The sequence below is a fragment of the Ananas comosus genome, linkage group 21, assembly GCF_001540865.1.
Source record: "Ananas comosus cultivar F153 linkage group 21, ASM154086v1, whole genome shotgun sequence".
Taxonomy (NCBI): domain Eukaryota; kingdom Viridiplantae; phylum Streptophyta; class Magnoliopsida; order Poales; family Bromeliaceae; genus Ananas; species Ananas comosus.
Genome location: NC_033641.1, coordinates 2987395 through 3011830, shown reverse-complemented (window position 1 = coordinate 3011830; position 24436 = coordinate 2987395). Strand labels below are relative to the sequence as shown.

The following is a 24436-nucleotide window of genomic DNA, read 5'->3' as shown; positions in this document are numbered from 1 at the left end:
CCACATGCCCTCGGCATAATCTGATGTAAAAACAGTAAACTGGGTCCACCGTCAACCACAACGGCACCCGACAGTCTGAATCAGTCTAAACAATACTGTAAAAATAAACTCGGCATTCCAGCACGAGCGTAATTCAATTCTACACTATTCTGGGTATCCACCGCCTACAAACTGTGGCGAGTAAAAATAAACTACAGCTCCTAAAGTTAAATCTGGTAGTTTTCTGAAAATGACAGTGTAGAACCTATAGTTTTCTCTTAAGTCAATTCCAAGTTCAACATGTATAATTTGTTTAACCCAATAATTATTCTCCAAATTCAAATTCCAAAGAACATGCAAATCCACGAATTCGAGCTATTAAATAAGATATACAAAATCCAATAATACATGCTATCAATTGAAACTTAGGAGGAAATCCGAAAATTCCGGTAGCTTAACATCAACCCACCTTAAACGCTACTCCAACAACAGCGAGAAGTCGAAAGAAGCGGAACCATGCGCTCGCCCGGTCTCCCAACGATGTGACTATGACGCTCGCATGCTCAAACGGCTCCTCGGTGCAAAATCAACGTCGATCCGAGCTCCAACCGCGACCTCCACCTTGCTACGGTCAAGGACTGGAGAGAGAGAGAGAGAAGAGCAAACCAAAACTCTCTCCCTGATCCTCTATCCTATATAGGTAGTGGGAGATAAGGGTGACAACAACGAGGCATCAAAAGACCAAAAGGCTCTTCACCTACCCTAGAGTGCCGATAACAGGCCGATGCCGTACCGGTACCCCGCATCAGCCTTCGCAACCCGAGAGCAGCAAACAGAATTTCTATACAGGGGTACCGGTACTCCCCTGTGTGGTACCGGTACGCATTGCTGAAAACCTCCAATTGGCAGATTTCAATGCTAAAATCCTACTCTCGCCTTGCGCCAAAACGACTCGGACTTGTTCCGACACTCTCCAGATATGTCGATAAGCCTCAGATGCTAAGATCTCACAACTGATGGACACTAGGGTTACTACACCATAGGTCGGAGTCTATGCCATAATGTTCGGTGCTAGTTATTTAACTAGATTATGCACAACAACATGAAGTTCATGCTAGTTCTATCATACAAATGCCCATTTTAACTTGTCTACACAAGTATGCTAAATACCATATCATATATGTTTCATGAATTTAATGCATAATACTCTCTACTACATAGAGATATGACTTTGCCATATGGTATATGTATATCTAATACATCCAACAATTCCTTTATAATGCTACTAACACAAGTATGCATAATTTTCATGTCCATAACAATAATAAGAACATAGGGGAGTTCACCCATTTCAATGAGGTCAAACCCACCGAATCCCCTCGATTGCTCGAATGAAGATGCTCTCTAGCCTTCAAGCACCCTAATAACAATTCTAAATTAATTAGGAGCTTTTACTAAGCCTCCTACCAAGATCCTCACAAATCCACTTAACGTAGGTAGAAACATACCTTGTATAGAGCAAAACTCTAATCTACACTCCGCTTCAGGTTGGGCACTTCAATTCCAACCTAAAAGAGAGTTACATACTCAGCCAAATGAGTTTTACAACTCAGTCACGAGCTAATCCATAACTAAACTCCAAATCATCCAAAAACTATATGCAAGGTAGCAATTAAGAAGCTAACATTTCAAAGCTCCAAGCCAAGCTCACCCTGAGCTAGGATTAAAGTTATATATCCTCATAAATATCTCTTTCTTCACTTTCCAAACTCCTCTAAGTACTTCAAAACAAGCTATCATACAGAGAAGAGAAGAAAAGTGCTTAATCCATCAATTTTCCACCTAAGATTGGAGTGGAATTTAGAGAGAGAAAAAGAAGGGCTTACCCTGAGTTTACTCAGCTTCCAGCATGAGAAGAACACCGGTTGGGGTGGTTTGGGGATATACATGCTGCAAAAATTACCAAAAAAATCCTTTACCAACTCAAACTGTCGCATTGAGTATAAGATATCCACGCACATAGAAGGAGCAAAGGAAGAAGCGGGGAGGGAAGGTATGAGCCTCGTTAGCCCGTCGCTCCTCTTTGATAGAAAGAGCTGGTTTCGCCTTTCAGGAAAGGAAATGGAAATGAGTGACTCTCCAGTGAACCAATTGCTTCAAGATAGGATTTGCTTAGCTTTTTTTCTTCCTGTCCTTTCCGGACTCTGTCGATGGTATGCTTTGGATGGCTTCTTGGTAGGACCCGCCCAAGCACAGCCTCAATCCACTCCGGGGGACCCCTCTGAGGGTGGTTTCTATTTTCTCACTAATTATGGGGTCCCCTCTTCCAACTCGTTAAAAGTAGGATTTATTAACCCCGGGCTTCCTACTGGCTTCAACTGCATTCCCGTATTCACGGAGAATTCAATTTCACCGGGTCCGTCAAGGTGGAAGAATGGTGAATCCTTTTCTGAAGCCGGGCAATTCAATTCATCACGGGGCCACTTTGGAGGTCTAAGTAGCACGGATGTGTGTACCCAATAGAACTGTACTCGAGTTGAGGTACCGGTACCCGGCACTCAAACATGCCAAACCCGAGCGCAGGACAGCTAGGTTTAATACAGTGTACCAGTACTAGCTCAATGCAGTAGCGGTACTCACCGACTCGGTACCAGTACTCAGCACCAAGCTCTCAAACCCGAGAGCTACCCATCCTGGCATTCCTCTAGGATACTGGTACCCTACTCAGGTACCGATACTCAACACTCAAAATCCTGCAATTTGTAGATTTTAGTGTCAGTAATCCATTCTCACACTCTGAACACTTAAGTTAGGTGTCGGTATACTCCCGACAACCCTCAAAACAGCTAGAATAGTTCTAATTACTATTCTTACATTGAAACCTTGTTATTTGTTAAAGTTCAGTGTACTACATTCTTTCTTCCTAAATATAAGTTTCGTCCACGAAACTAGAAATCAAGTACCTCAAGTCTCCATCTGAAAAAGATGGGGATAAAGCTCTTGCAATGCACTTTCCAGCTCCCAAGTGGCTTCGCGCTCGTCGTGATTACTCCAGAGCACTTTCACATAAGGTATATCTCGATTCCGAAGCCTTTTCACCTCACGAGCTAAAATACGCACTGGCCGCTCCTCGAAGCTCAAATCCTTTCGTAGCTCTACTGGTGTAACATCCAACACATGAGCTGGATCGAATATGTATTTCCGAAGTGCTGACACATGAAATACATTGTGCATCCCCAATAGGTTTGGCGGTAAAGCAAGCTGATACGCTACTGGGCCTATACGCTCCAACACTTCATAGGGTCCGATGAACCGAGGAATTAACTTTTCTCGAATGCCAAACCTTTTAATTCCCTTTGTCGACGAGACTTTTGAAAGACATGGTCTCTAACTTGAAATTTCAATTCTCGTCGACGTTTATTTGCATAGCTCTTCTGTCTGCTTTGAGCTGCAACCAATCGCTCTCGTGCTAGTTGAATCTTACTTTCAGCCTCCTGAAGCACATCAGGACCCAAAATCAACCTTTCACCTACTTCACTCGAATGAAGTGATGATCTACACTTCCTGTCACGCCCCAATCCCCGCCAATTTGGTCGGGTTCGAGTCACGTCAACAGACGCCGAATGGACAGGGCCTCCCCTGACTGCCCAAGGCTCTAAAACATGTATAATAAAGCAATCAAACAATGAGATTAGCATTTATACAAGGCTTGCACGAGGGCAAGCAACAACGGAAGCGAAAGCTCTAAGCTAATATATTCAACCATACGTAATACTTGATTTCCTTTGAACGAAATAAGAGTAACTACATCTATTACATTCTTTACATTTTAGCCATCCACCACAAATACATGATTGTTATCAACTTTACAACTTTCTAAATCAACAAAAGAAGTTGATACATGTATACAAAAGGAATGACTACAAAATGCATAAATCCCGGTGGCCACTAGCTATGGCGCTATACCCTTGCCTCGGTCCTCCACTGCCCCGCTCGTGCTAGGACCTGTAGTGTTAGTGGTGTGAGAACTACATCGAAGTTCCTAGTGGGTTCGGCAACCGACCTCGCCGACTTACCCACTAGGTCTATTTCAAGCATAAGTATTTCAACGGAGAGGAAATAGCAGCCAAACTAATGCTAATACTATACCTGCAAGAAAGATGTCAGCGGATATAGATATGAAAGCAATAAATATGCATGCATGCTTGTTCGATACTTTCCTTTGGCTTTTACCTAATCTTACCGGTTAACTTTGTTAACCCCAATGACTCACAACCCAAAATCCCTTTTGATCGAGGAGGCTTCGAGCACTTCCACTCGAAGGACCGTCCTTCGGGGCCACTATCCCCGTGGTGACCTACTCCGGAGCACACCGTTTGAGGGGGAGCTACCGCCCTCAAGCCAAGACTTATCGTGAGTATTGATCCAATTCCCAACTTGGGAACGTATAGCCACTAGTCACAATGCCACTATCATAATAGATTTTCTACCTATTTATTCATGCCACTCTTGGTTAAACTATGTTTAACAATCACTATATCAATGCCAATCTTGACTCTATAGTCAATGTCACCTTTGTTTACTAAGATCAAGATCCAAGTCTCCTATTCATACATCTCTAGGGTTCTAACATACATGTCCATTATAGTTCTATCATTCTTTATGTCCAACTACATTATAAGCACATAAATAAAGTTACACCAAAATTCACATGTAAGCAACCCTAATATGCATGAATGACTATATACAATATGCTCAAATAAAAAGTGACATAGACATAGAAGGGAATCCAACGATTCCGGAATGCACCCCCCCACCTCGCGTGGTCGTGTAGGTGTAGAATGTGACGACTCCCGAACTTTACGAAAGCCGATTTCGCGCCCTGTAACCAAAATAGTACCATATTAGGCCTTTTGTTTATGAACTATACTCAAACATTTTCGTAACGTCGAACGGAGTTGTCCAACGCGTCGAGGGCACCCCCAATTGGGTTTCTACGAGGTCAATTCGTCCCCGAAAAATCCTAGGGCAAAAGCCCCAAATTTGAGCCCTAACAATGCCCTAATGAGATAGCTCCTAGATTGATCTCATCCCTAAGCAAATAATAGCTTAGAATCATCTAAGAAGCATTCTACTAAGATTTCTAGGCCCTTGGAACTATCCCTAGGGCATCTACCCTGAGCCCTAGTGATCCACCATGAGAGCTCTCCAAGAAAATCATGGATTTCATGGTTTCAAGGTCAATAGAGGGTTTCTAGGTTAATTAGAGGATCAAAACTCTAAATCCCAAGGTTTAAAACCAAACCCTAGAGTTCTACATGCTAGAAAACTCACCTTAGCCTAAGTTCCACCAAGCTCCTCCTTGTTGGAGAGCTCCTAGACCCACCAAAGCCTCCAAAAATCCCTCCTCAAGCTTCTTCTTCCTCTTCTCCAAGCTCTAGAGCTAGGGTTCTAGAGAGAGAAAGAGAGGGAAATGAGAAGAGAGTGAAAAATAGTTGTGAAGGGAGAGAGGATGGGCCATATCACATGTTGTAATATTTGCACTTAGGCCCCTCCACTTCCTATTCTGTGCACTGCCCAGACTGGGCAATTTTCGCAGTCGGGGACCGGTCTCCCCGACCAGGGACCGGTTCCCGAACGTCAGTTTTCTAGGACTTTGCTAATTTTCGGGGTTTTTGGCTGGCTACGCAGTGAGGGACCGGTCTCTCCTTCATGGACCGGTTCTTCAGGGACCGGCCTCACTGCCAGGGACTGGTTGCCTCAAAATTCCTGGCAGGCTACGCACACGGGAGCCGGTCTCTCCTTCAGGGACCGGTCCCCGAGAGCACAAAATCTGGGACTTAGCCAGATTTTGGAATTTCACTCTCTCGGGTCCCCTATATAACACATATATAGGCTCTAATGCACTTAGAGCCTATACACACTCGTCCCACTCCCCGTTCCGCTCATTCCGACGAAACTCGGCACGATTTACGAGGAATGTGATATGTTACACTTCCTGCCATAAAGGGCTTCAAATGGTGCCATCTTAATATTTACTTGGTAACTATTGTTAGAAGCAAACTCTGTCATAGGTAGATACTAAGGCCATCCGCCCTGAAAGTCTATCACACAGGCCCGAAACATATCCTTAAGAATTTGGATAGTACGCTCAGACTGTCCATCACTCTGAGGATAGAAAGCAGTGCTAAAATCCAGTCGAGTGTCGAATGCATTGTGCAAACTCCTCCAAAAATGTGACACAAATCGAAAATCTCGATCCGATACAATAGATGTAGGCACTCCATCCAGTCGCACAATTTCATCGAAGTACACTTGTGCGAGCCTCTCTCCCGTCCAAACGGTATGGATCGGAACGAAGTGGGCAGATTTTGTCAACCTATCCACCACCACCCAAATGGTGTCATGACCGGCTTGCGAGCGAGGCACACAACGAAATTCATAGTAATTCATAGTACTTCCACATCAGTATAGGTAAATTTTGAAGCTTCCCTGCAGGTAGTCGATGTTCCGCTTTTACCTGTTGGCACGTCAAATATCGAGCTACAAACTCTCCAGTATCCTTTTTCATTCCGGGCCACCAATATACCAATTTCAAATCCTTGTACATCTTTGTACTTCCTGGATGTAGAGCATAAGGTGCACAATGAGCTTCTATCAAAATTTTCTCTTTTAATTCCCGATTCCGCCGGTACACAAATCCTATTGCGAAATCGCAACAATCCTTGATCATCCATATGAAAGTCATCGATATACCCTTCAGTGATCTTTGATCGGTTCCTTTGCAATTCTTCATCAAGAACTTGCTTTTCTTTTATCCTATCCATCAGAGTAGGCTGTACCACTAATGGCATTAACCGCAAAGGTGTGTCGGGAGCCACAACTTCTAGTTCCAACTGTGTCATCTCTTCTATTAATGGTGGTTGCGAGGTTACAAGCATTGCCAAATTCTGAGTCGACTTGCGACTTAGCGCATCCGCCACCACATTAGCTTTTCTCGGATGGTATAAAATTGTTAGATCATAATTCTTGAGCAATTCGAGCCATTTGCATTGCCTCAAGTTCAGTTCTTTCTGTGCAAACAAGTACTTTAAACTCTTGTGATCTGTATATACCTCGCACCGCTCACCATATAGATAATGACGCCATAGCTTTAATACAAAAACTACGACTACCAACTCTAAATCTTGTATAGGGTAGTTCTTTTCATAATCCTTTAACTGGCAAGAAGCACTTTCCGCCCTGCATCAGAACACATCCCAATCTATTCAGTTACGCATCACTATAGATCATATAACCTACTCCAGTAACCGGCAATGCCAAAATTGAGGCAGTTGTTAACCGTTCTTTCAATTGTTGGAAGCTCCTTTCACACATATCGTTCCACACAAACTTAGTGCCTTTATGTGTAAGCCACGTGAGGGGAGTATATAATTTAGCAAACCTCTCAACAAATCTCCGGTAGTAACTTACTAGTCGGTCTAGGCCAATCCTTGATTGCTTCAATTTTCTTAGGGTTCACAGCTATCTCAACCTCTGAAATCACATATCCCAAAAATGCTACCTTACGAAGCCAAAATTCACATTTCTTTCACTTGGCGAAGAGTTTCTTTTTCCGAAGTACTTGTAACACTAATCTCAAATGATTTTCATACTCCTCATCACTTCGGGAATAGATCAATATATCATCGATGAGCACCTCTACGAACCCATCTAGATAAGGCTTGAAAACACGATTCATTAGATCCATAAAAGCTGCTGGAGCATTAGTAAGCCCGAAGGGCATAACAATAAAGTCATAATGACCATACCGTGTTCGAAAAGCAGTCTTCGACACATTCTCAGGCTTAATTTTTAGTTGGTGATATCCCGATTGCAAATCGATCTTGGAATATACTTTCGATTCTTGAAGCTGATCGAACCAGTTGTAATCTCGGCAACAGATACTTGTTCTTGATTGTGACTTTAATCTCCCGGTAATCCACACACAAGCGGAAAGATCCATTCTTCTTCTTGACGAATAATATCGGCATTCCCCAAGGCGATACACTCAGTCTGATGAAACCCTTGTCCAACAGATCCTACAACTGTGCCCTCAGCTCCTTCAATTCGGCTGGCGCTATCCTATAGGGTGCCTTTGAAATTGGGATAGTCCTAGGAATAAGATCTACCACAAACTCAATCTTCCTATCAGGTGGCATACTTGGCAACTCAGCTGGAAACACTTCACCAAACTCCCGTACCACCGGAATGTCATCGATCCTAGGGATATCTTCATCCCTCACAGTAATACTAGCCAAAAAGGCTACACAACCTCTCCTGATCAATTGTCTAGCTTGCGAGAGCTAATAGTCATCGCAAATAGCGAACTCTTGCATCCTATGTACACTACCTCTTCCTACCCCGATTTCCAAAAGGTCACCGTTCGATTTTTGCAATCAATAGTGGCATAGTACCTTGTAAGCCAATCCATACCCAACACTACATCAAACTCTCCCAGTTTATGCAGGGCCAACATATCAACCGGCATAATCCAGTCCCCTACCCGAACAGGGCAACTAAGGCAAAACTCCCGAATGTCCAAGTTATGGTCGGGTACAATAACTCATTCCGGATGCAAAGTAAGTACTAACTCAATGCTATGCAACTCGGCAAAGAGTCGATTAATAAAAGAATGCGATGCACCGGTATCAAATAATGCACAAACTCGGACATCATTGATTAAAATGATACCTGCAACGACCTCTTCTGCTGTTGCAACCTTCTCAATCTGGCTGCATACATATGCCCACTCGGTGCCTGGCGCGATCCCTCAGACTGACGCTGAACGGGTGGCCGCCTTGTCAGGTAATGCGTCGATGGAGTCCCTTGACTCGAAGCCGGTGACGCGGGTGCCAACGCAGATGATGGCGCTGGAAAAGAACCTCTCGGGCACTCAGAATGAAAATGGCCCTCCTGGCCACAAGTGAAGCACTTGCCCCCACACTGTGGACACTGCAGTGGGAAGTGGGGACCACCAGAGATCACACAACGCAATGCACGACGATGATCCGGTGCTCCACGTGCTGCTGTAGAACTACGCCCTCGCAACTAGCTCCTCGAATGCTTTGACGGCCTCTTAGAGTGTGACTGACTACCTACCCTCGGCCGCTTGCCTTTTTCCTTTCCCTCGATCAAAACCTCTCATTTCCTCTTTAGTAATCTCTACGCCTTTCTCCACAATAAGTGCACAGTTCACCACTTCCCAATATATAGGCAGATTCGACGCCTGGACCAACCTGAAGATCGACAATCGAAGACCCACCTTGAAGATACGGGCCTTATCCTCGTCATCCCTGCCCACAAATGGTACACAATGCAGAAGCCGAGAGAACTCCCGCTCATACTCTGCCGCTGTCCTGTCCCTATGTCGCAGACCACGCAAATCCCTCTCCATCTACCACTTAACACTTTGAGAAAAATATGTTGACAGTAACAACTCCTTAAACCTTTTCCATGTAACAGCTGCAAGATCAGTGTGAGGATCATCACGGATATCTGGCCACCAACGATAGGCCTCGCCATTCAGATGGTGTGTCGCAAGTCAGACCCTGTCCTGCTCCTCAACAAAGGTATCATGAAACAGCTTCTCCATATGCATCAACCATTTTTCTACAACCCAATGATCTACCTTCTCCCCATCGAAGATGCGGGGGTTGCACCTCCTGAATTCATTCAAACAGTCAATCAACCGATCTCGCTCTTCACCCGACACCATCATCGGTAAAACTATCCCTGCTGCAGTCTCATGAACTGGCGGTGTCACCACTGTCTCCTGCCCAGGTTCAGCACTCGGAGCTACATGTGAAGTGCCTGGCGCTGATGACTATGCCCTCGCAGGCGCATCTCCCTCCGGCGCTGGCGGTGTAGGATCCTGAACCTCCTTGGTAGCCGCCTGCTAGAGTAGCAAATCCTCCAGTTGCTTCATCTTCGCCTCATGTCGGCACGCTGCATCCGCTTGCTGTTGTGCCGCCATCGACTACTATGCCACCAGATCCGTCAACATTGCAAGCTGATCTCGTAACTTACAGACCTCACTAGATTCGGAGGTAATGGAGATCTCCACCTCCTTAGCATCAGCTGCCTTGGTCCGACTGTCCTAGAACGAGTCGAAAGCATTTCGAACTACAACAAACATAACAAGCGCAAGTTAGTAAAACCCACGCTAACAAAATTCTACTCAAATAACATAACAACCCAATAATAAGAAAGTAATGAAATGTGCCACACAATTAACTTCCGATGTCACGTTGTCGGCCGCCAACGTGACCTTTCGAGAAGTTAGAAATTCTACATTTCAATCAAACTCCAACCATTCGGAGTTTATTAAATACCCAATCACAACACCTTCGCTCCAAAGTCATATAGACCCCGTCTCTCATGAGCCTATTTTCTATAGTCCAACCAGCCTAAGCTTTGCTAGGTCCACTAAGACTCAACCCTAGGCTCTGATACCACTATAATCTATCACTCCCGGGCTCCAGCGAAAGCCTACCCGGTACGTGCACAAACCCACTATATACCCACAGTATACAAAGCGTCTATAGTGAATATGTTAGAAATAGCACGAAAAAGTAAAAACATCTAATATGAGTCAGAGCATATGACAAATACTACTCTCTAAAACAAGTGGAACAGAAAGTAAAACACATATACATCTCCCAAAAAATACAAATATACATCAAGTGGCTACAAGTAATCCATCAACAACACAGAGTGGTCACTATACATCCAAGACAGGACACCTTTCCAGCTAGCAAAAGGAAAGGTAACCACCTAGCAGGAACTTCAAGCTACGCCTAGCTAGACGCGACCCCCTTGCCACGATCCCTAGCCTCTCCTGCTGTGGATGGCTCTGTAAATAAAAACAACAACAAATAAGACACGAGAACTATTAGTCAATAGTTCCCAGTGGGTAAGCCGCCGACATCAGCGAATTACACCACTCGGTTCCCAAGGCATAAATAGTAAGCATGTATAACTATAATATGAAATGAACATTAAACAATGGATATTAGTACTACTATGCCTTCAATATACATAATATTCAACAAGTATAACTACTCTAATGTGAGTAAGCATACGGTTGATGCCAAAATTGAAATTAACATGCCAATCTAACCCACGTATGAGCAAATAAGGACACGTGGTACACTAGGAGTCGGCAATAAGGCGCCTGAAGGTTTTAGACGGGAACAGTTGAGACGTGCGCATAACTTCCACGATGGAGCGTAACTTCCATGAGGAGTGGGTGTAACTTTCAGGATCATGGTTACAACCACTCCCCCCACTACTTTCAACCGACCAATAATGTGGGCTGAGAAGACATCACTATAAATAGTAACTTCAAAGCCTGTAATAAAGGTCTTTCTCCATCCTGAACGAGAAGACCACCCTTATTTCCTCTGCATTTTATCGCTTTTCTAGGAGTAGTCTAAATGTAATCTTTTTTTTTTTCCACATTTACTGCTTTCCTAGGAGTAGTTCGCTAAGTAGAACCCTGGAGTCTGTCTGCCCCACGGGCATCACTCCGTTGTAGACTACATTTGCAGAGTCTGTCTACCCTACGGGCATCACTCTATTGTAAACTATATTTCTGAGTCTGTATGCCCTTCGGGCACACTCTTTTTTATTATTATATAAAGGCATTCTGCTCTTTCAGCCGACCAGTCATTGTGTACTTTTTCCATTCGGCTCTTTCAGCCGACCAGTCATTGTGTATTTCATTTATTCGACTCTTTCAGCCGATCAGTTACTGTGTACTTCTTCTATTCGGCTCTTCTGCCGACATTGATCCCTGCACAGTTCATACATTCGGCATCTCCAGCCGAACCGATTCTACAGTAAAGGTTTTCGAACTCGGCTGATCCGATTCCTCATCAGCCGAATCGCTTGATCTGTCGAAGGGCGCAAACTTCGAGGGTCACCATCCGCAGCCGTTCCTCACTCCAACGCGCTCCCCGAGGAGGATTTTTGGCCGGATCAAAGGGTCGGGAAATTCGGCTATCAACAATTTTTGGCACGCCCGGTGGGACTCTATTTAGGGTAAATTTACTTTTTATTAAGATATAATGGCCGACGATAATGCTATGAACCTCCGGAATAGAGCCATTCCCAGACCTTCAGGGAATGACCAAGCTAGTAGCGCCGAAAATGAGAATCAGGTGGTACTACCTGGTGGAGGAGAGACTAGTGAACAGTCGGCTCATCAAGAGCCGAGTCTAACTCAGGCACTCGGCCAGATGACCCGAGTCTTGCAAACTGTAGATCAAAATATCCATCAAAGTGCCGATCGACTAGACGCGGTGCTAGCCGCCATCACGGCCTACAATGAAAATATTGTTCGAATCAGACAGTTATTTACCCAAAACGAGCAACCTTATTGGGGGCTACAGGGACCCCAAACTGCGCCAGCACAACAAAATCCCGTCACGCCGGCGGTCTCACAGGTGCAACCGCAAATGGCACCTTTCCAGGTTGCTTATAGGCCGGCGAATATAAACGCCGGCCCTCAGTCTGAGATTGCATCGGGTTTACCTCCTTTACCAGCTTATCAACCCCAAAATGTAGGGATTAGGGCTGGGGGGCAGGCTCCTAATGATATGCAAGGAGCGAACCCTGCAATATAGAATTTTGGAGTTCCTCAAGGGCCAAATTCGGCTCAAGCACAAGCTCCGCTGTATACTCAGATTGAGGAAGTCATTCGGAATACCTTCGGAGTAGGGACCAGGCCGGCTATGCGGCCTGTTTTTCGATCCCCGTATCCAGCAAACATAGATACAGAGCATCCATATCCGGCAAACTGGAAAATACCGAACTTCGACAAGTTCTCGGGCGATGAGACAGAGAATACGGTCGAGCATATAGCCCGGTTCACGGCCCAATGTAGAGAAGCGGCCGCTGACTCATTTTTGAAACTTCGATTATTTAATACGTCGTTAACTAAAACGGCGTTTACTTGGTATACAAGTTTATCAGCCAATTCCGTCCAAGATTGGAACGAATTGGAAAGAAAATTTCATGAGCGATTCTATAGATCGGAGCCACAATTATCGGTCGCCGACTTGGCTTTATACCGACAAATGTCAGGTGAAACGGTCGAAGAGTATTTGGACCGTTTCAAAATAGCCAAAACCCGGTGCTTTATGAGAATGCCGAAATCAGAGTTCGCCAAAATGGCGTTAAATGGTCTACATTTTAAGATAAAAGACCATTTTGAAGATAAGTATTTTTCTAACCTATTTGATCTAGGTGTTCGAGTTGCCCAATACGAGCAATTTTAGAAGAAAAGTGAGGACGATCGGCTGCAATTGAGCCGATATAAAAATCAAAGCAAAGGCAAGGAGAAATCCCTGCTAGAAGAACAATCGGTTCAAGAAGAGCCGAGCCAATCGAGTGAAAGTGAAGAATCGGCTGATGAAGCCGAGATATAGCCACTTCCTTTAAGAAGAATTTCCTAATAGAAAAACATTCGGTTCAAGAAGGGCCGAACTAATCGAATAAAAGTAAAGAATTGGCTGATGAAGCCGAGATATATGTGGCTGGGATGATAAAGCGCCGTTTTCCTAAAGCCGACCAAGACCAGCGAAACTAAAGTTTGGGTCTCGGCTGTGCTTTTGAACAGTCGATTTGGGACCAATAGTCATCCGAATGTTCATTCGAAAGACTATTGGGGGGGGCATTGTTGATACCAAAATTGAGCCGACCTAACCCACGTATGAGCCAATAAGGACACGTGGTACACTAGGAGTCGGCAATAAGGCGCCTAAAGGACAAGAAGGCGGGAACGGTTGAAGATTGGGGCGTAACTTCCATAAGGAGTTAGCGTAACTTCCATGAGGAGTTAGTATAACTTTCACGATCATGGTTACAACCACTCCCCCCCAACTACTTTCAACCAACTAATAATGTGGGCTATAAATAGTAACTTTGAAGCCTGCAATAGGGGTCTTCGCCCCTGCGCACAAAAGACCACCCGTATTTCCTCTGCATTTTATCGCTTTTCTAGGAGTAGTCTAAATGTAATCTTTTTCTTTTCCGCATTTACTGCTTTCCTAGGAGTAGTTCCTGTAACTTAGATCTTTGGAGTCTATCTGCCTCATGGGCATCACTCTCTTATAGAATGTACTTGGAGTTTGTCTGCCCCATGGGCATCACTCCCTTGTAGAATATATTTGGAGTCTGTCTGCCCCACGGGCATCACTCCCTTGTTCTTGTACTTTTCCATTTTCTATTCAATAGAAAGTCATTTTCGGCTCTTCTTGCCGATCAGATCTCGAGTTGTTTAGTCATTCGGCTCGTTTCTTAGTCGAATTCTGGGCTTCCCCTCTCCATTCGGCTCATCCTGCCAAAGCGAATTTACTGTAGAGGTTTTCGAACCCGGCTGATTCGATCCCTCATTGGCCGAATCACTTGATCCGTCGTGGGCGCAAACTTCGAGGGTCAAATCAACGGCCGCGTATCATCCCGACGATCTTCCCGAGGAGAATTATTGACCGGGTCAAGGGTCGGGACATTTGGCACGCAACAGCATCCTTCACATATACCACCAACTTTGGCTTCACCAATATTAGGCACAATGATTTAAGTGTTCATCGGTATGGGTCATATCTACCATACCGTATCGTGCCAACAAGATTTTGGCACAATACAGCCCCCATGCCGATGGCACAACTCAAAACCCTCTAATTCGTTAAATTAGCAAGTAATTTTCTCAATAAAGTTCAAAAGATTNAACCTATTTGATCTAGGTGTTCAAGTTAATCGGCTGCAATGGAGCCGATATAAAAAATAAAGCAAAGGCAAAGAGAAATCCTTGATAGAAGAACAGTCGGTTCAAGAAGAGCCGAGCCAATCTAGTGAAAGTAAAGAATCGGCTGATGAAGTCGAGATATAATCACTTTTTTCAAGGAGAAATTCTTGATAGAAAAATATTCGGTTCAAGAGGAGCCGAACCAACCGAATAAAAGTAAAGAGTCGGCTCATGAAGCCGAGATATATGTGGCTGGGATGATAAAGCACCGTTTTCTTAAAGCCGACCAAGACCAGTGAAACTAAAGCTTAGGTCTCGGCTTTGTCATTTTGAGCAGTAGATTTGGCACCAATAGTCATCCGAATATTCATTCGAAAGACTATTGGGGGCGGATTGGTTGATGCCAAAATTGAAATTAACATGCCGACCTAACCCACGTATGAGCCAATAAGGACACGTGGTACACTAAGAGTCGGCAGTAAGGCGCCTGAAGGTTTTAGGCGGGAACGGTTGAGACGTGGGGCATAACTTCCACGATAGGGCGTAACTTCCATGAGGAGTGGGCGTAACTTCCACGATCATGGTTACAACCACTCCCCCCACTACTTTCAACCGACCAATAATGTGGGCTGAGAAGACATTACTATAAATAGTAACTTCAAAGCCTGTAATAAAGGTCTTTCTCCATTCTGAACGAGAAGACCACCCTTATTTCCTCTGCATTTATCGCTTTTCTAGGAGTAGTCCAAATGTAATCTTTTTTTTTTCCGCATTTACTACTTTCCTAGGAGTAGTTCGCTAAGTAGAACCCTGGAGTCTGTCTGCCCTACAGGCATCACTCCGTTGTAGACTATATTTGCAGAGTTTGTCTGCCCGACGGGCATCACTCCGTTGTAGACTACATTTGCAGAGTCTGTCTGCCCCATGGGCATTACTCTATTGTAAACTATATTTCTGAGTCTGTATGCCCTTCGTGCACACTCTTTTTTATTATTATATAAAGGTATTCGACTCTTTCAGCCGACCAGTCATTGTGTACTTTTTCCATTCGGCTCTTTCAGCCGGCTAGTCATTGTGTATTTCATTTATTCGACTCTTTCAGCCGACCAGTTACTGTGTACTTCTTCCATTCGGTTCTTCTGCCGACATTGGTCCCTACACAGTTCATACATCCGGCACCTCCAGCCGAACCGATTCTACAGTAAAGGTTTTCGAACTCGGCTGATCCGATTCCTCATCAGCCGAATCGCTTGATCTGTCGAAGGGCGCAAACTTCGAGGGTGACCATCCACAGCCATTCCTCACTCCGACGCGCTCCCCGAGAAGGATCTTTGGCCGGGTCAAAGAGTCGGGAAATTCGGCTAGCAACACATGCTATATCATGTCTGCTAATGTACACTATCTAATAGTAACAATTTAATTAAGACATTTGGTTATCTTTACCCAATTTACAAGGACCTACACAAGTGTAGTCTGGCTTGCGCCGTGCCTAAAGGTCCCATGGTAATATACACTCCCCACGGCAATCCACTTCAGCGCTCAATCCCGCACGGGCAAGCATGATGTCGCGTAGGTCAACTGCGGACTGCCGGCTTGTAGGGAGGGACGCTCACAAGTATGTGCGAATGAGCACAATGGCAAGCAAGCATGATCCACAATACAAGCTCTTAATCGTCATATCTAAAACATGGTATGTCCTCTAACAACCCATATGTCAGAGTCTATGTCATAATGCCCGGTGCTAATTATTTAACTAGATTATGCACAATAACATGAAGTTCATGCTAGTTCTATCATACAAATGCCCATTTTAACTTAGTCTAACAAGTATGCTAAATACCATATATGCTTCATGAATTTAATGCATAATACTCTCTACTACATAGAGATATGACTTTGCCATATGGTATATGTATATCTAATACATCCAACAATTCCTTTATAATGCTACTAACACAAGTTTGCATAATTTTCAAGTCCATAACAATAATAAGAACATAGGGGGAGTTCACCCATTTCAGTGAGGTCAAACCCACCGAATACTCGTCGAACCCTTCGATTGCTCGGATGAAGATGCTCTCTAGGCTTCAAGCACCCTGATAACAATTCAAAATTAATTAGGAGCTTCTACCAAGCCTCCTACCAAGATCCCTAAAAATCTATTTAATGTAGGTAGAAACATACCTTGTATAGAGCAAAACTCTAATCTACACTCCACTTCAGGTTGGGCACTTCAATTCCAACCTAAAAGAGAGTTACATACTCAGCCAAATAAGTTCTACAACTCAGCCAACTGCTAATCCATAACTAAACTCCAAATCAACCAAAAATCATATACAAGGTAGCAATTAAGAAGCTAACATTTCAAAACTCCAAACTAAGCTCCCCCTTGAGCTAGGATTAAAGTTATATCCTCAGAAATATCTCTTTCTTCACTTCCCAAACTCCTCCAAGTACTTCAAAACAAGCTATCATAGAGAGAAGAGAAGAAAAGAGCTTAATCTATCAATTTTCCACCAAAGATTGGAGTGGAATCTAGAGAGAGAAAACGAAGGGCTTACCCTGAGTTTACTTAGCTTCCAGTATGAGAAGAACACCAATTAGGGCGGTTTGGGGATATACATACTGCAAAATTATCAAAAAACTCCTTTAACAACTCAAACTGCGCATTGAGTACAGGTACTCGAGTTGAGATACTAGTACCGGGCACTCAAACATGCCAAACCCGAGCGCAGGACAGCTGGGTTTAATGCACTGTACCGATACTAGCTCAATGCAATACGGGTACCAAGTCCCAGTACCGGTACTCATCGACTCGGTACCGGTACTCAGCACCAAGCTCTCAAATTTGGGAGCTATCCATTATGGTAACCCTCTGAGGTACCGGTACCCTACTCAGGTATCGGTACTCAATACTCAAAACCATGCAATTTGTAGATTTTAATGTCAGTAATCCATTCTCACATTTAGAGCACTTAAGTTAGGTGTCAGTATACTCCCGACAACCCCCGAAACAGCTAGAATAATTCCAATTAGTATTCTTACGCTAAAACCTTGCTATTTGCTAAAGTTCAGTGTGTACAAATGTGTTGTTATCTTTGTAACTGTTCATTGATTTGAAGATATTTTTTATGTATATAAATGTTGGTGACTTAGTTATTTTGCCTACAAATTTGTAATAGTTTTTCTGTCTTATATTGTGTGAGCGTTGAATTAATTTAATATTGCGGTGAAAGAAATTTGTATTTTGTATCGTACTATTATTTTCAAGCAAATTGGTACTTGATTCTTTGTATTTTCATGTCAGCCTTATTTATCTTGCCAGAACTACAATTACCTAAAAATTGTTTTCATATGTAGCTAATGATTTTGTAAAAGAATTGGGTAAAGTATTTGTAATTTAAAATTATTTTCATATGTAGCTAATGATTTTTACAAAAAATTGTGTAAAGTATTTGTAATTTGAACTCAAGAAAATTTCAAAATAGATTTTCGTAAAATTTTGGTAATTTCAAGGTCTCAAAAGAATAGTAAAAAATTATATTGGTAACAAATTACACTAAAATTAATTTAATTTCACAAAAAAAAAAAATTGCAATCATCTAAATTTAAATGAAAAGATTAAAAGCTCTTATTTACATAGATTTCATGTGAGGGGTATTTTGATCATTTTTCTCTATAACAACGCACTATCCTTCTTATTCCACTTACTCCAACCAAACATTATTTTGCTTATACCTGGATTAAACTCAATTCTCAATCAAACACAAAATTACTCTAACCCCAGCTTAACCCTCATCTTATACCTATCCCTAGAATAACTAGTTCTTACTTAACCCCGAACCAAACGAAGCCTATAGCTAGTATTTCGTTCGGGGTTAACGGGCGGGATAAGGGGTTATCCCCTCCTTTAACCCCAAACACTATTTTTGGGGGTTTGGGTAGCTAACCCCACCCCCATGGTGTAGTATTTCTGGTGTTTGGTTGCCAGTGAGATTTCAGCATCTGAGACTTGTTGACACATCTGGAGAGTGTTGCGAGTACAAGTCGGAATTGTTTTGGCGCGAAATGGACGCAAAACGGACTCAGTGCGACGCGAGAGCAGAGTTTAATATTGAAATCTGCAAAGTGCAGGTTTTTAGTGTTGAGTACCGGTACCAGACAGAGGAGTACCGGTACCCCAGTGTATTTTCAAACAGACTGCTCTCGGGTTGCGCCAATTTGGTGCTGAGTACCGGTATAGCATCGGGCTGGTACCGGTACCCGGTGTGCGAGTGTGCGGGCTGAGAGGCCGAGTACCGGTAACCAAATCGGATACCGGTACTCCAGCTGGAATTTTGAGTTGGTGAGGGGTATTGTGGTATTTTTGTTGATGGTTATCATCGCCACCTACCCTCCCTTATCTATATCAACCTGAGTTGCTGAGAGAGATACACTTCTCTTTTTCCTTTCTCTCTCTAGTTTTGATCGGGTGCTTGGTGAGGCCGTGGCTCGAGCTCGGGAATTTGTCGCTGTTGCGCCGGAGGGTCGTTCGAGTGCGTGGGCCTCACAGTTGCACCGTTGGAGGCCGGGCGAGCGCGTGCTTTCCTCTTTTTTCGACTTCTCACCGTTGTTGGACGAGCTTTTCGAGGTGGGTTGAAGTTTACCGAAATCGTCGGTTTTCCTCCTAAGCCGGAGTTGACATTTTTTGGCTTCGCATATCATGTTTAATAGCTCGAATTTGTTTATTTGCATGTTCTTTGAAATCTGAATTTGGAGCATAGTTAGTGATTTAGATGAATTATACATTATGGACTTGACTTAGGAGAAAACAATTAAACCCTACACTGTCATTTTCTGAAAATTAACAGATTTAACTTTAGGAGCTGTGGTTCTTTTGTATCATTGCTGTTAGTATGAGATGGATACCTAAATTAGTGTAGGATGAGTTTACGCTCGTGCTGGGATGCCGAGCTTATTTTACAGTAGTGTGTAGACTGTTCGAACTGTCGAGTGCCGTCGCGGTTGATGGTGGACCCAAATTGTTGTTTTTGTATCGAATTGTGCCTAGGGCACATGAGTTTTGGTTGTCGGACCAGTTAGACCCAGTTGCTTTGATTATAGCCTGTGAGAGCCTGATTGAGCTTGACAGAGACACGCTTACATACTCGGTTGGGTAGCGCTCATGAGTGCCACTCCGGAGTCGGGCTTAATGCGTTTGCATTGATGTCGTAGTGTCCTGGTTGGACTTGCTTTCCACCCACAACCCAGGGTGGTGGTGATTGGTGTAGCTTCGACAGGTGGGACGGGTGTGTTCACAGTCCGTAGTGAGATTGGATCAGAGAGTGCATTGCTACATCTGCAGTTAGTGGTTAGCAATAGTTTAGTGCCATATAGCTGTAGAGTTTTACCAGCATCCTTTACTATCCTTGTGCATACTTCTTGTAGACTTAATGAGTTAGCCGTTAAGGTCAGTAGCGGTACCCACTGAGGACTACTTCTTTTTGCAGTAGTTCTAACACCCAGTTGTTGACCCCTTTTTGTAGAGCCTTCTTCTGCAGCTGCTGCTATCGCCGATTCTGATCATGGAAAGGTAGTTGCGAGCTAAATCCTTTCCAGACTTGTTGCAGTGCTAGAAGAGTACCTCCCACAGGTAGTTTTGGGGTATTGATATACATATGGTTGTTGTCTGATTACTCGCTGGAGCGAGTGGTGTAGTAGACATTTGGTATATACTTGAACGCCTCGAGGTTTATATATATATATATATATATATATATAATATAAATATATATAATATATATATATATATATATATATATATATGTTGAGCTAGAATACTCTCAAAAGCACCATGAAGGTGGTGCTTTTGAGTTTTTAGCCATTGGATGGAGAGATGTGAGGTTGAGATGATGGTGGTAGTGGTGGTAGGTGGAATAGTGTTTGATCCAAAGGATATAGTAATCAAGGAGTAGATCCAAGGCTAGAAACTTAGAAGCACCAAGGGGTTGGTGCTTCTAAAAGTATTCTAAACTCAATTCTATATATATATAATATATATATATATATATATATATATATATCTATCTTAACAACTCTTTACCTTGTGGTTGTAGTTTGGTTTTGTTTAACGAGTACAGCTAATCGCTTCGTATACAAAAAAATTTCTATATATACGGCGGGTCTGTTGGCGTGCCTAGAAAACGTGTAATCCGGGGAGTGACACATGGGTTATCCAAGATAAGGGTGGGGTTAACTAACCCCCACCCCCCGGTTTTAAATTTTAAATTTTAAAAATTTATAATTTGTAATCTTAAAATTAATATTTATATTTTTTAATTTGGAATTTTAAATTTAAAATTTTAAATTATTTAAATTTAAATTTGATATTTTATATTTGTAACTTTAGATTTGGTTTGAAATTTAAAATGTAAAATTTAAATTATTATTTTTAATTATTTAAATTTTTAATTTGACATTTTATATTTGTTAGATTTGATTTAAAATTTATAACTTAAAATTTATAACTTTAAATTTTTAAATTTGAGATTTTAAAATATAGATTTTAATTTTGAATTTTTTAACTGTAAGAGTTATCTATTTAAATTTTAAATTTTAAATATAAAGTAAAAAAATTTAAATTCAAATATAATAATTGGGATAAAATCATTATTTTCTATTTATAACTACTCATTATTTTTCTTATTCTTTCTTATTTATCCAAATGCTATTTTTCTTAATCCCGAAAACAACTCAATTATCATCCAAACGCAAAATTGGTCTATTCCAGCCTTAACGCCGAACGAAACAAAACCTAAAGAATATACTTTAAATAAGTTGTAAAGTTTGAAGGTAGTTTTGCTATTTTAAAAAGAGCAATGCTTCAGGTAGACCCTAAAGTGAGTTGTACATTTTACACCCACACCATCCTAAGGTTATTCTTGTTACATTAATTTTTTTAAGGCTAAATTACAAAAAGCCTCTCCGTCAAAATCCGATTTTCCACTTTCTTTCCCTATCATTTAAAAACCTACACTTTGTCCCCTTGTAAAATAAAAATATTCACTTCACCTCCTGCCGTTAGTGATCCGTTAGAGTTCCGTTATAAAATATTTTTTTATGCCAAAAATACCCTCCGCCCTTTCTACTGTGCTTCGCCCTCCTCCGCCTCGCCGCCTCGCCCTCCTTCATTGTCTCGCCCTCGCCCACATCTCCGTCCGCGCCCACAAACACCCTCTCGCCCTCCTCCGCTGCCTCGCCTTCGCCCTCATTGCCCTTGCCACCTTTTCATCCACCTCCATCGCGATTTCCCCCCTACTGTCGCCGAAGTGGAGGGGCGATGAGGATGCAGGAGGAGAAGGGAAGCAGGTAGAGAAAAAATGGAGAAAAACCGCAGCCGATCGAGGCGCGAACCGCGGCCAATCGAGACAGCGAATAAGCAAGATGAGGGAGAAGACAAAAAAGGTGAGATGCAAAATGGTCATTGTTAAAAGGAAATGTCACCCAAATTGCACCGCCGCCATCGGCGACGAAGATAAAATGCTTCTCGGGGCTGAGAACCACGCCAGCGAGAGAAAGGTAGAAAAATAGTTACACTCCGGTAAGAGCGGTGGTTGCGATAAGGGGCAAGAGAGAGGTCGTGACAAAAAAAAATTATAGAGAGAAAAAAATAAAATAATAAAAAATAAAAATAAAAAAATATTTTTTTTCTGCAGAAAAGATCAAAAATTATAGAACAATGAAGAATATGATGAAATTACACTGTTAAAATAAAGTTATACTATTTTAAAAAAAATTACACTATTTTAAATAAAATTTGCACTCTTTGAGATCAATTATACTCTTTAGGATGAGAGTTATACTCTGTAGGCGAAAGTTGCACTCTTTGGATAAAATTTATGCTATTTCTCTTTCTCTTCTTCTTCTTCCTCCTGCTCTACATGTTTCACTCCTATGGTGTAAGAAGAGAGAGAAATAGTAAAAATTTCACCCAAAGAGTGCAACTTTCGTCTAAAGAATATAACCCTAATCCCAAAGAGTGTAATTTTTGTCTTAAAAAGTGCAACTTTTATTTAAAACAGTGCAAAATTTTTTTAAAATAGTGTAACTTTAGTGTAATTTCATCATATTCTTCCTTCTTCTATGATTTTTGATTTTCCTGTAGAAAAAAAATATTTTTTATTTTTATTTTCTTATTATTCCTTTTTTTTTCTCTCTACAATTTTTTTTGGTTATGACCTCTCTCTGCCCTCTATCGCAGCTACCGCCTTCACTGGAGTGTAACTATTTTTCTCCCCCTCCTTCGCCAGCGTGCTTCTCAGCCCCGAAAAAAATTTCCTCTTTGTTGCCAGCAGTGTCAGTGGGAACGGCGGGTTTGTTTGGTGGATAGAAAATCTACTACAGTACAGGTTGAGGGCGAAGGCGGAGGAAAATGACGTGGTACTGTCCTCGCTATTGTCGCAGAGGGCCGCCGAGACAGTGGAGGAGGGTTGGAGAAAAAAGAAAAAGGGATCGCGGCGCGGCCTCTAGGGGTCGGAGGCGAGAAGAGCGGGGAGTGCGCGGAAGAGGGCAAGGGTGTGAGGGGCGGAGGCAGAGGTGAAGGCGAGGCGGACCGTTTTCACCTCTGCCTCCGCTGTCTTCTTTGGAGAGAAAAAAAGAACACGAGAAAAAAAAAAAGAAAAGAAAAGAGAAAAATATATAAAGATATTTTGGTCAGTTTGCTGAAAATTCGGATTTAATCTATAAAATCGAAAATGACGGCCAGTCTTGCAAAAGTTCAAAACTTGTGAATTTTTTATGCAAATTGGGCATCTTTTACAAAATAAAAAATAAAAAATATCCAGCAAAATTTGTGAGACGCAAGATGGAGGCTGCAAATCTATACCTCCTTTCGAAGCATACCACTAGCATTTGCAAACAATATGAATTCATCGAATATCTTTTTTGGAATATCTTTTTTTGCAAATAGCCCCCTGAGCAATTTTTATTTTAAAAATAGCCCTATCAAAATTAAAATTGCAAAAATGGTCGTCCCTGCCACGCAGGCGCCACGTCAGCGCCACGCGGGCAGGGCTGGAGCCAGAGTATTAAGTTGAACACAGTAAATCATTCACCGTGTCTAAACACGGTGAATAGTTCATTGTATTTAGTACGTATTTTTTGTATATTGAAAAGTGGAATAATGAGTAGGGATGTCAATAGGTATGGATATCCAAAATATTATCTGAATCCAAACCCGAATAAATTATATATATATGTAATTTATTTTTGTTTATTTATACAATATATAAAATATTTATTAATTTTTATTCTTTAGATCTTCATCCAACGGTATAGATTTTTAAAACCTGCTGAATTGGATGAAGATCTAAGGAATAAAAATCATTAAATATTTTATATATTGTATAAATAAATAAAAATTAATTATGTATATAAATAAATAATTTATTCGGGTTTAGATTCGGNTATATATATATATATATAATTTATTCGGGTTTGAATTTGAATAATATTTCGAATATCCATACCTATTGACATTCCTATTCCTTATTCCTCTTTTCAATATATAAAAAATACGTACTAAACACAGTAAACCATTCACCGTGTTTGAACACGATGAATGATTCACCGTGTTCAACTTAACACACAATCTCGGCCCTGTCTGCGTGGCGCTGACGTGACGCCTGT

The 24436-nt window shown here is 42.2% G+C and overlaps 1 protein-coding gene across 1 annotated transcript; it reads right to left on the bottom strand.

The window, feature by feature from the left end:
* Positions 1737-9736, bottom strand: LOC109726763. The gene is made up of 5 exons (XM_020256553.1): positions 9569-9736; positions 9135-9415; positions 6736-7221; positions 1866-1929; positions 1737-1772 (listed from the first exon to the last, which is right to left on the bottom strand). The coding sequence occupies exons 1-5, from the start codon at positions 9734-9736 to the stop codon at positions 1737-1739; spliced, it is 1035 nt and encodes a 344-aa protein (XP_020112142.1).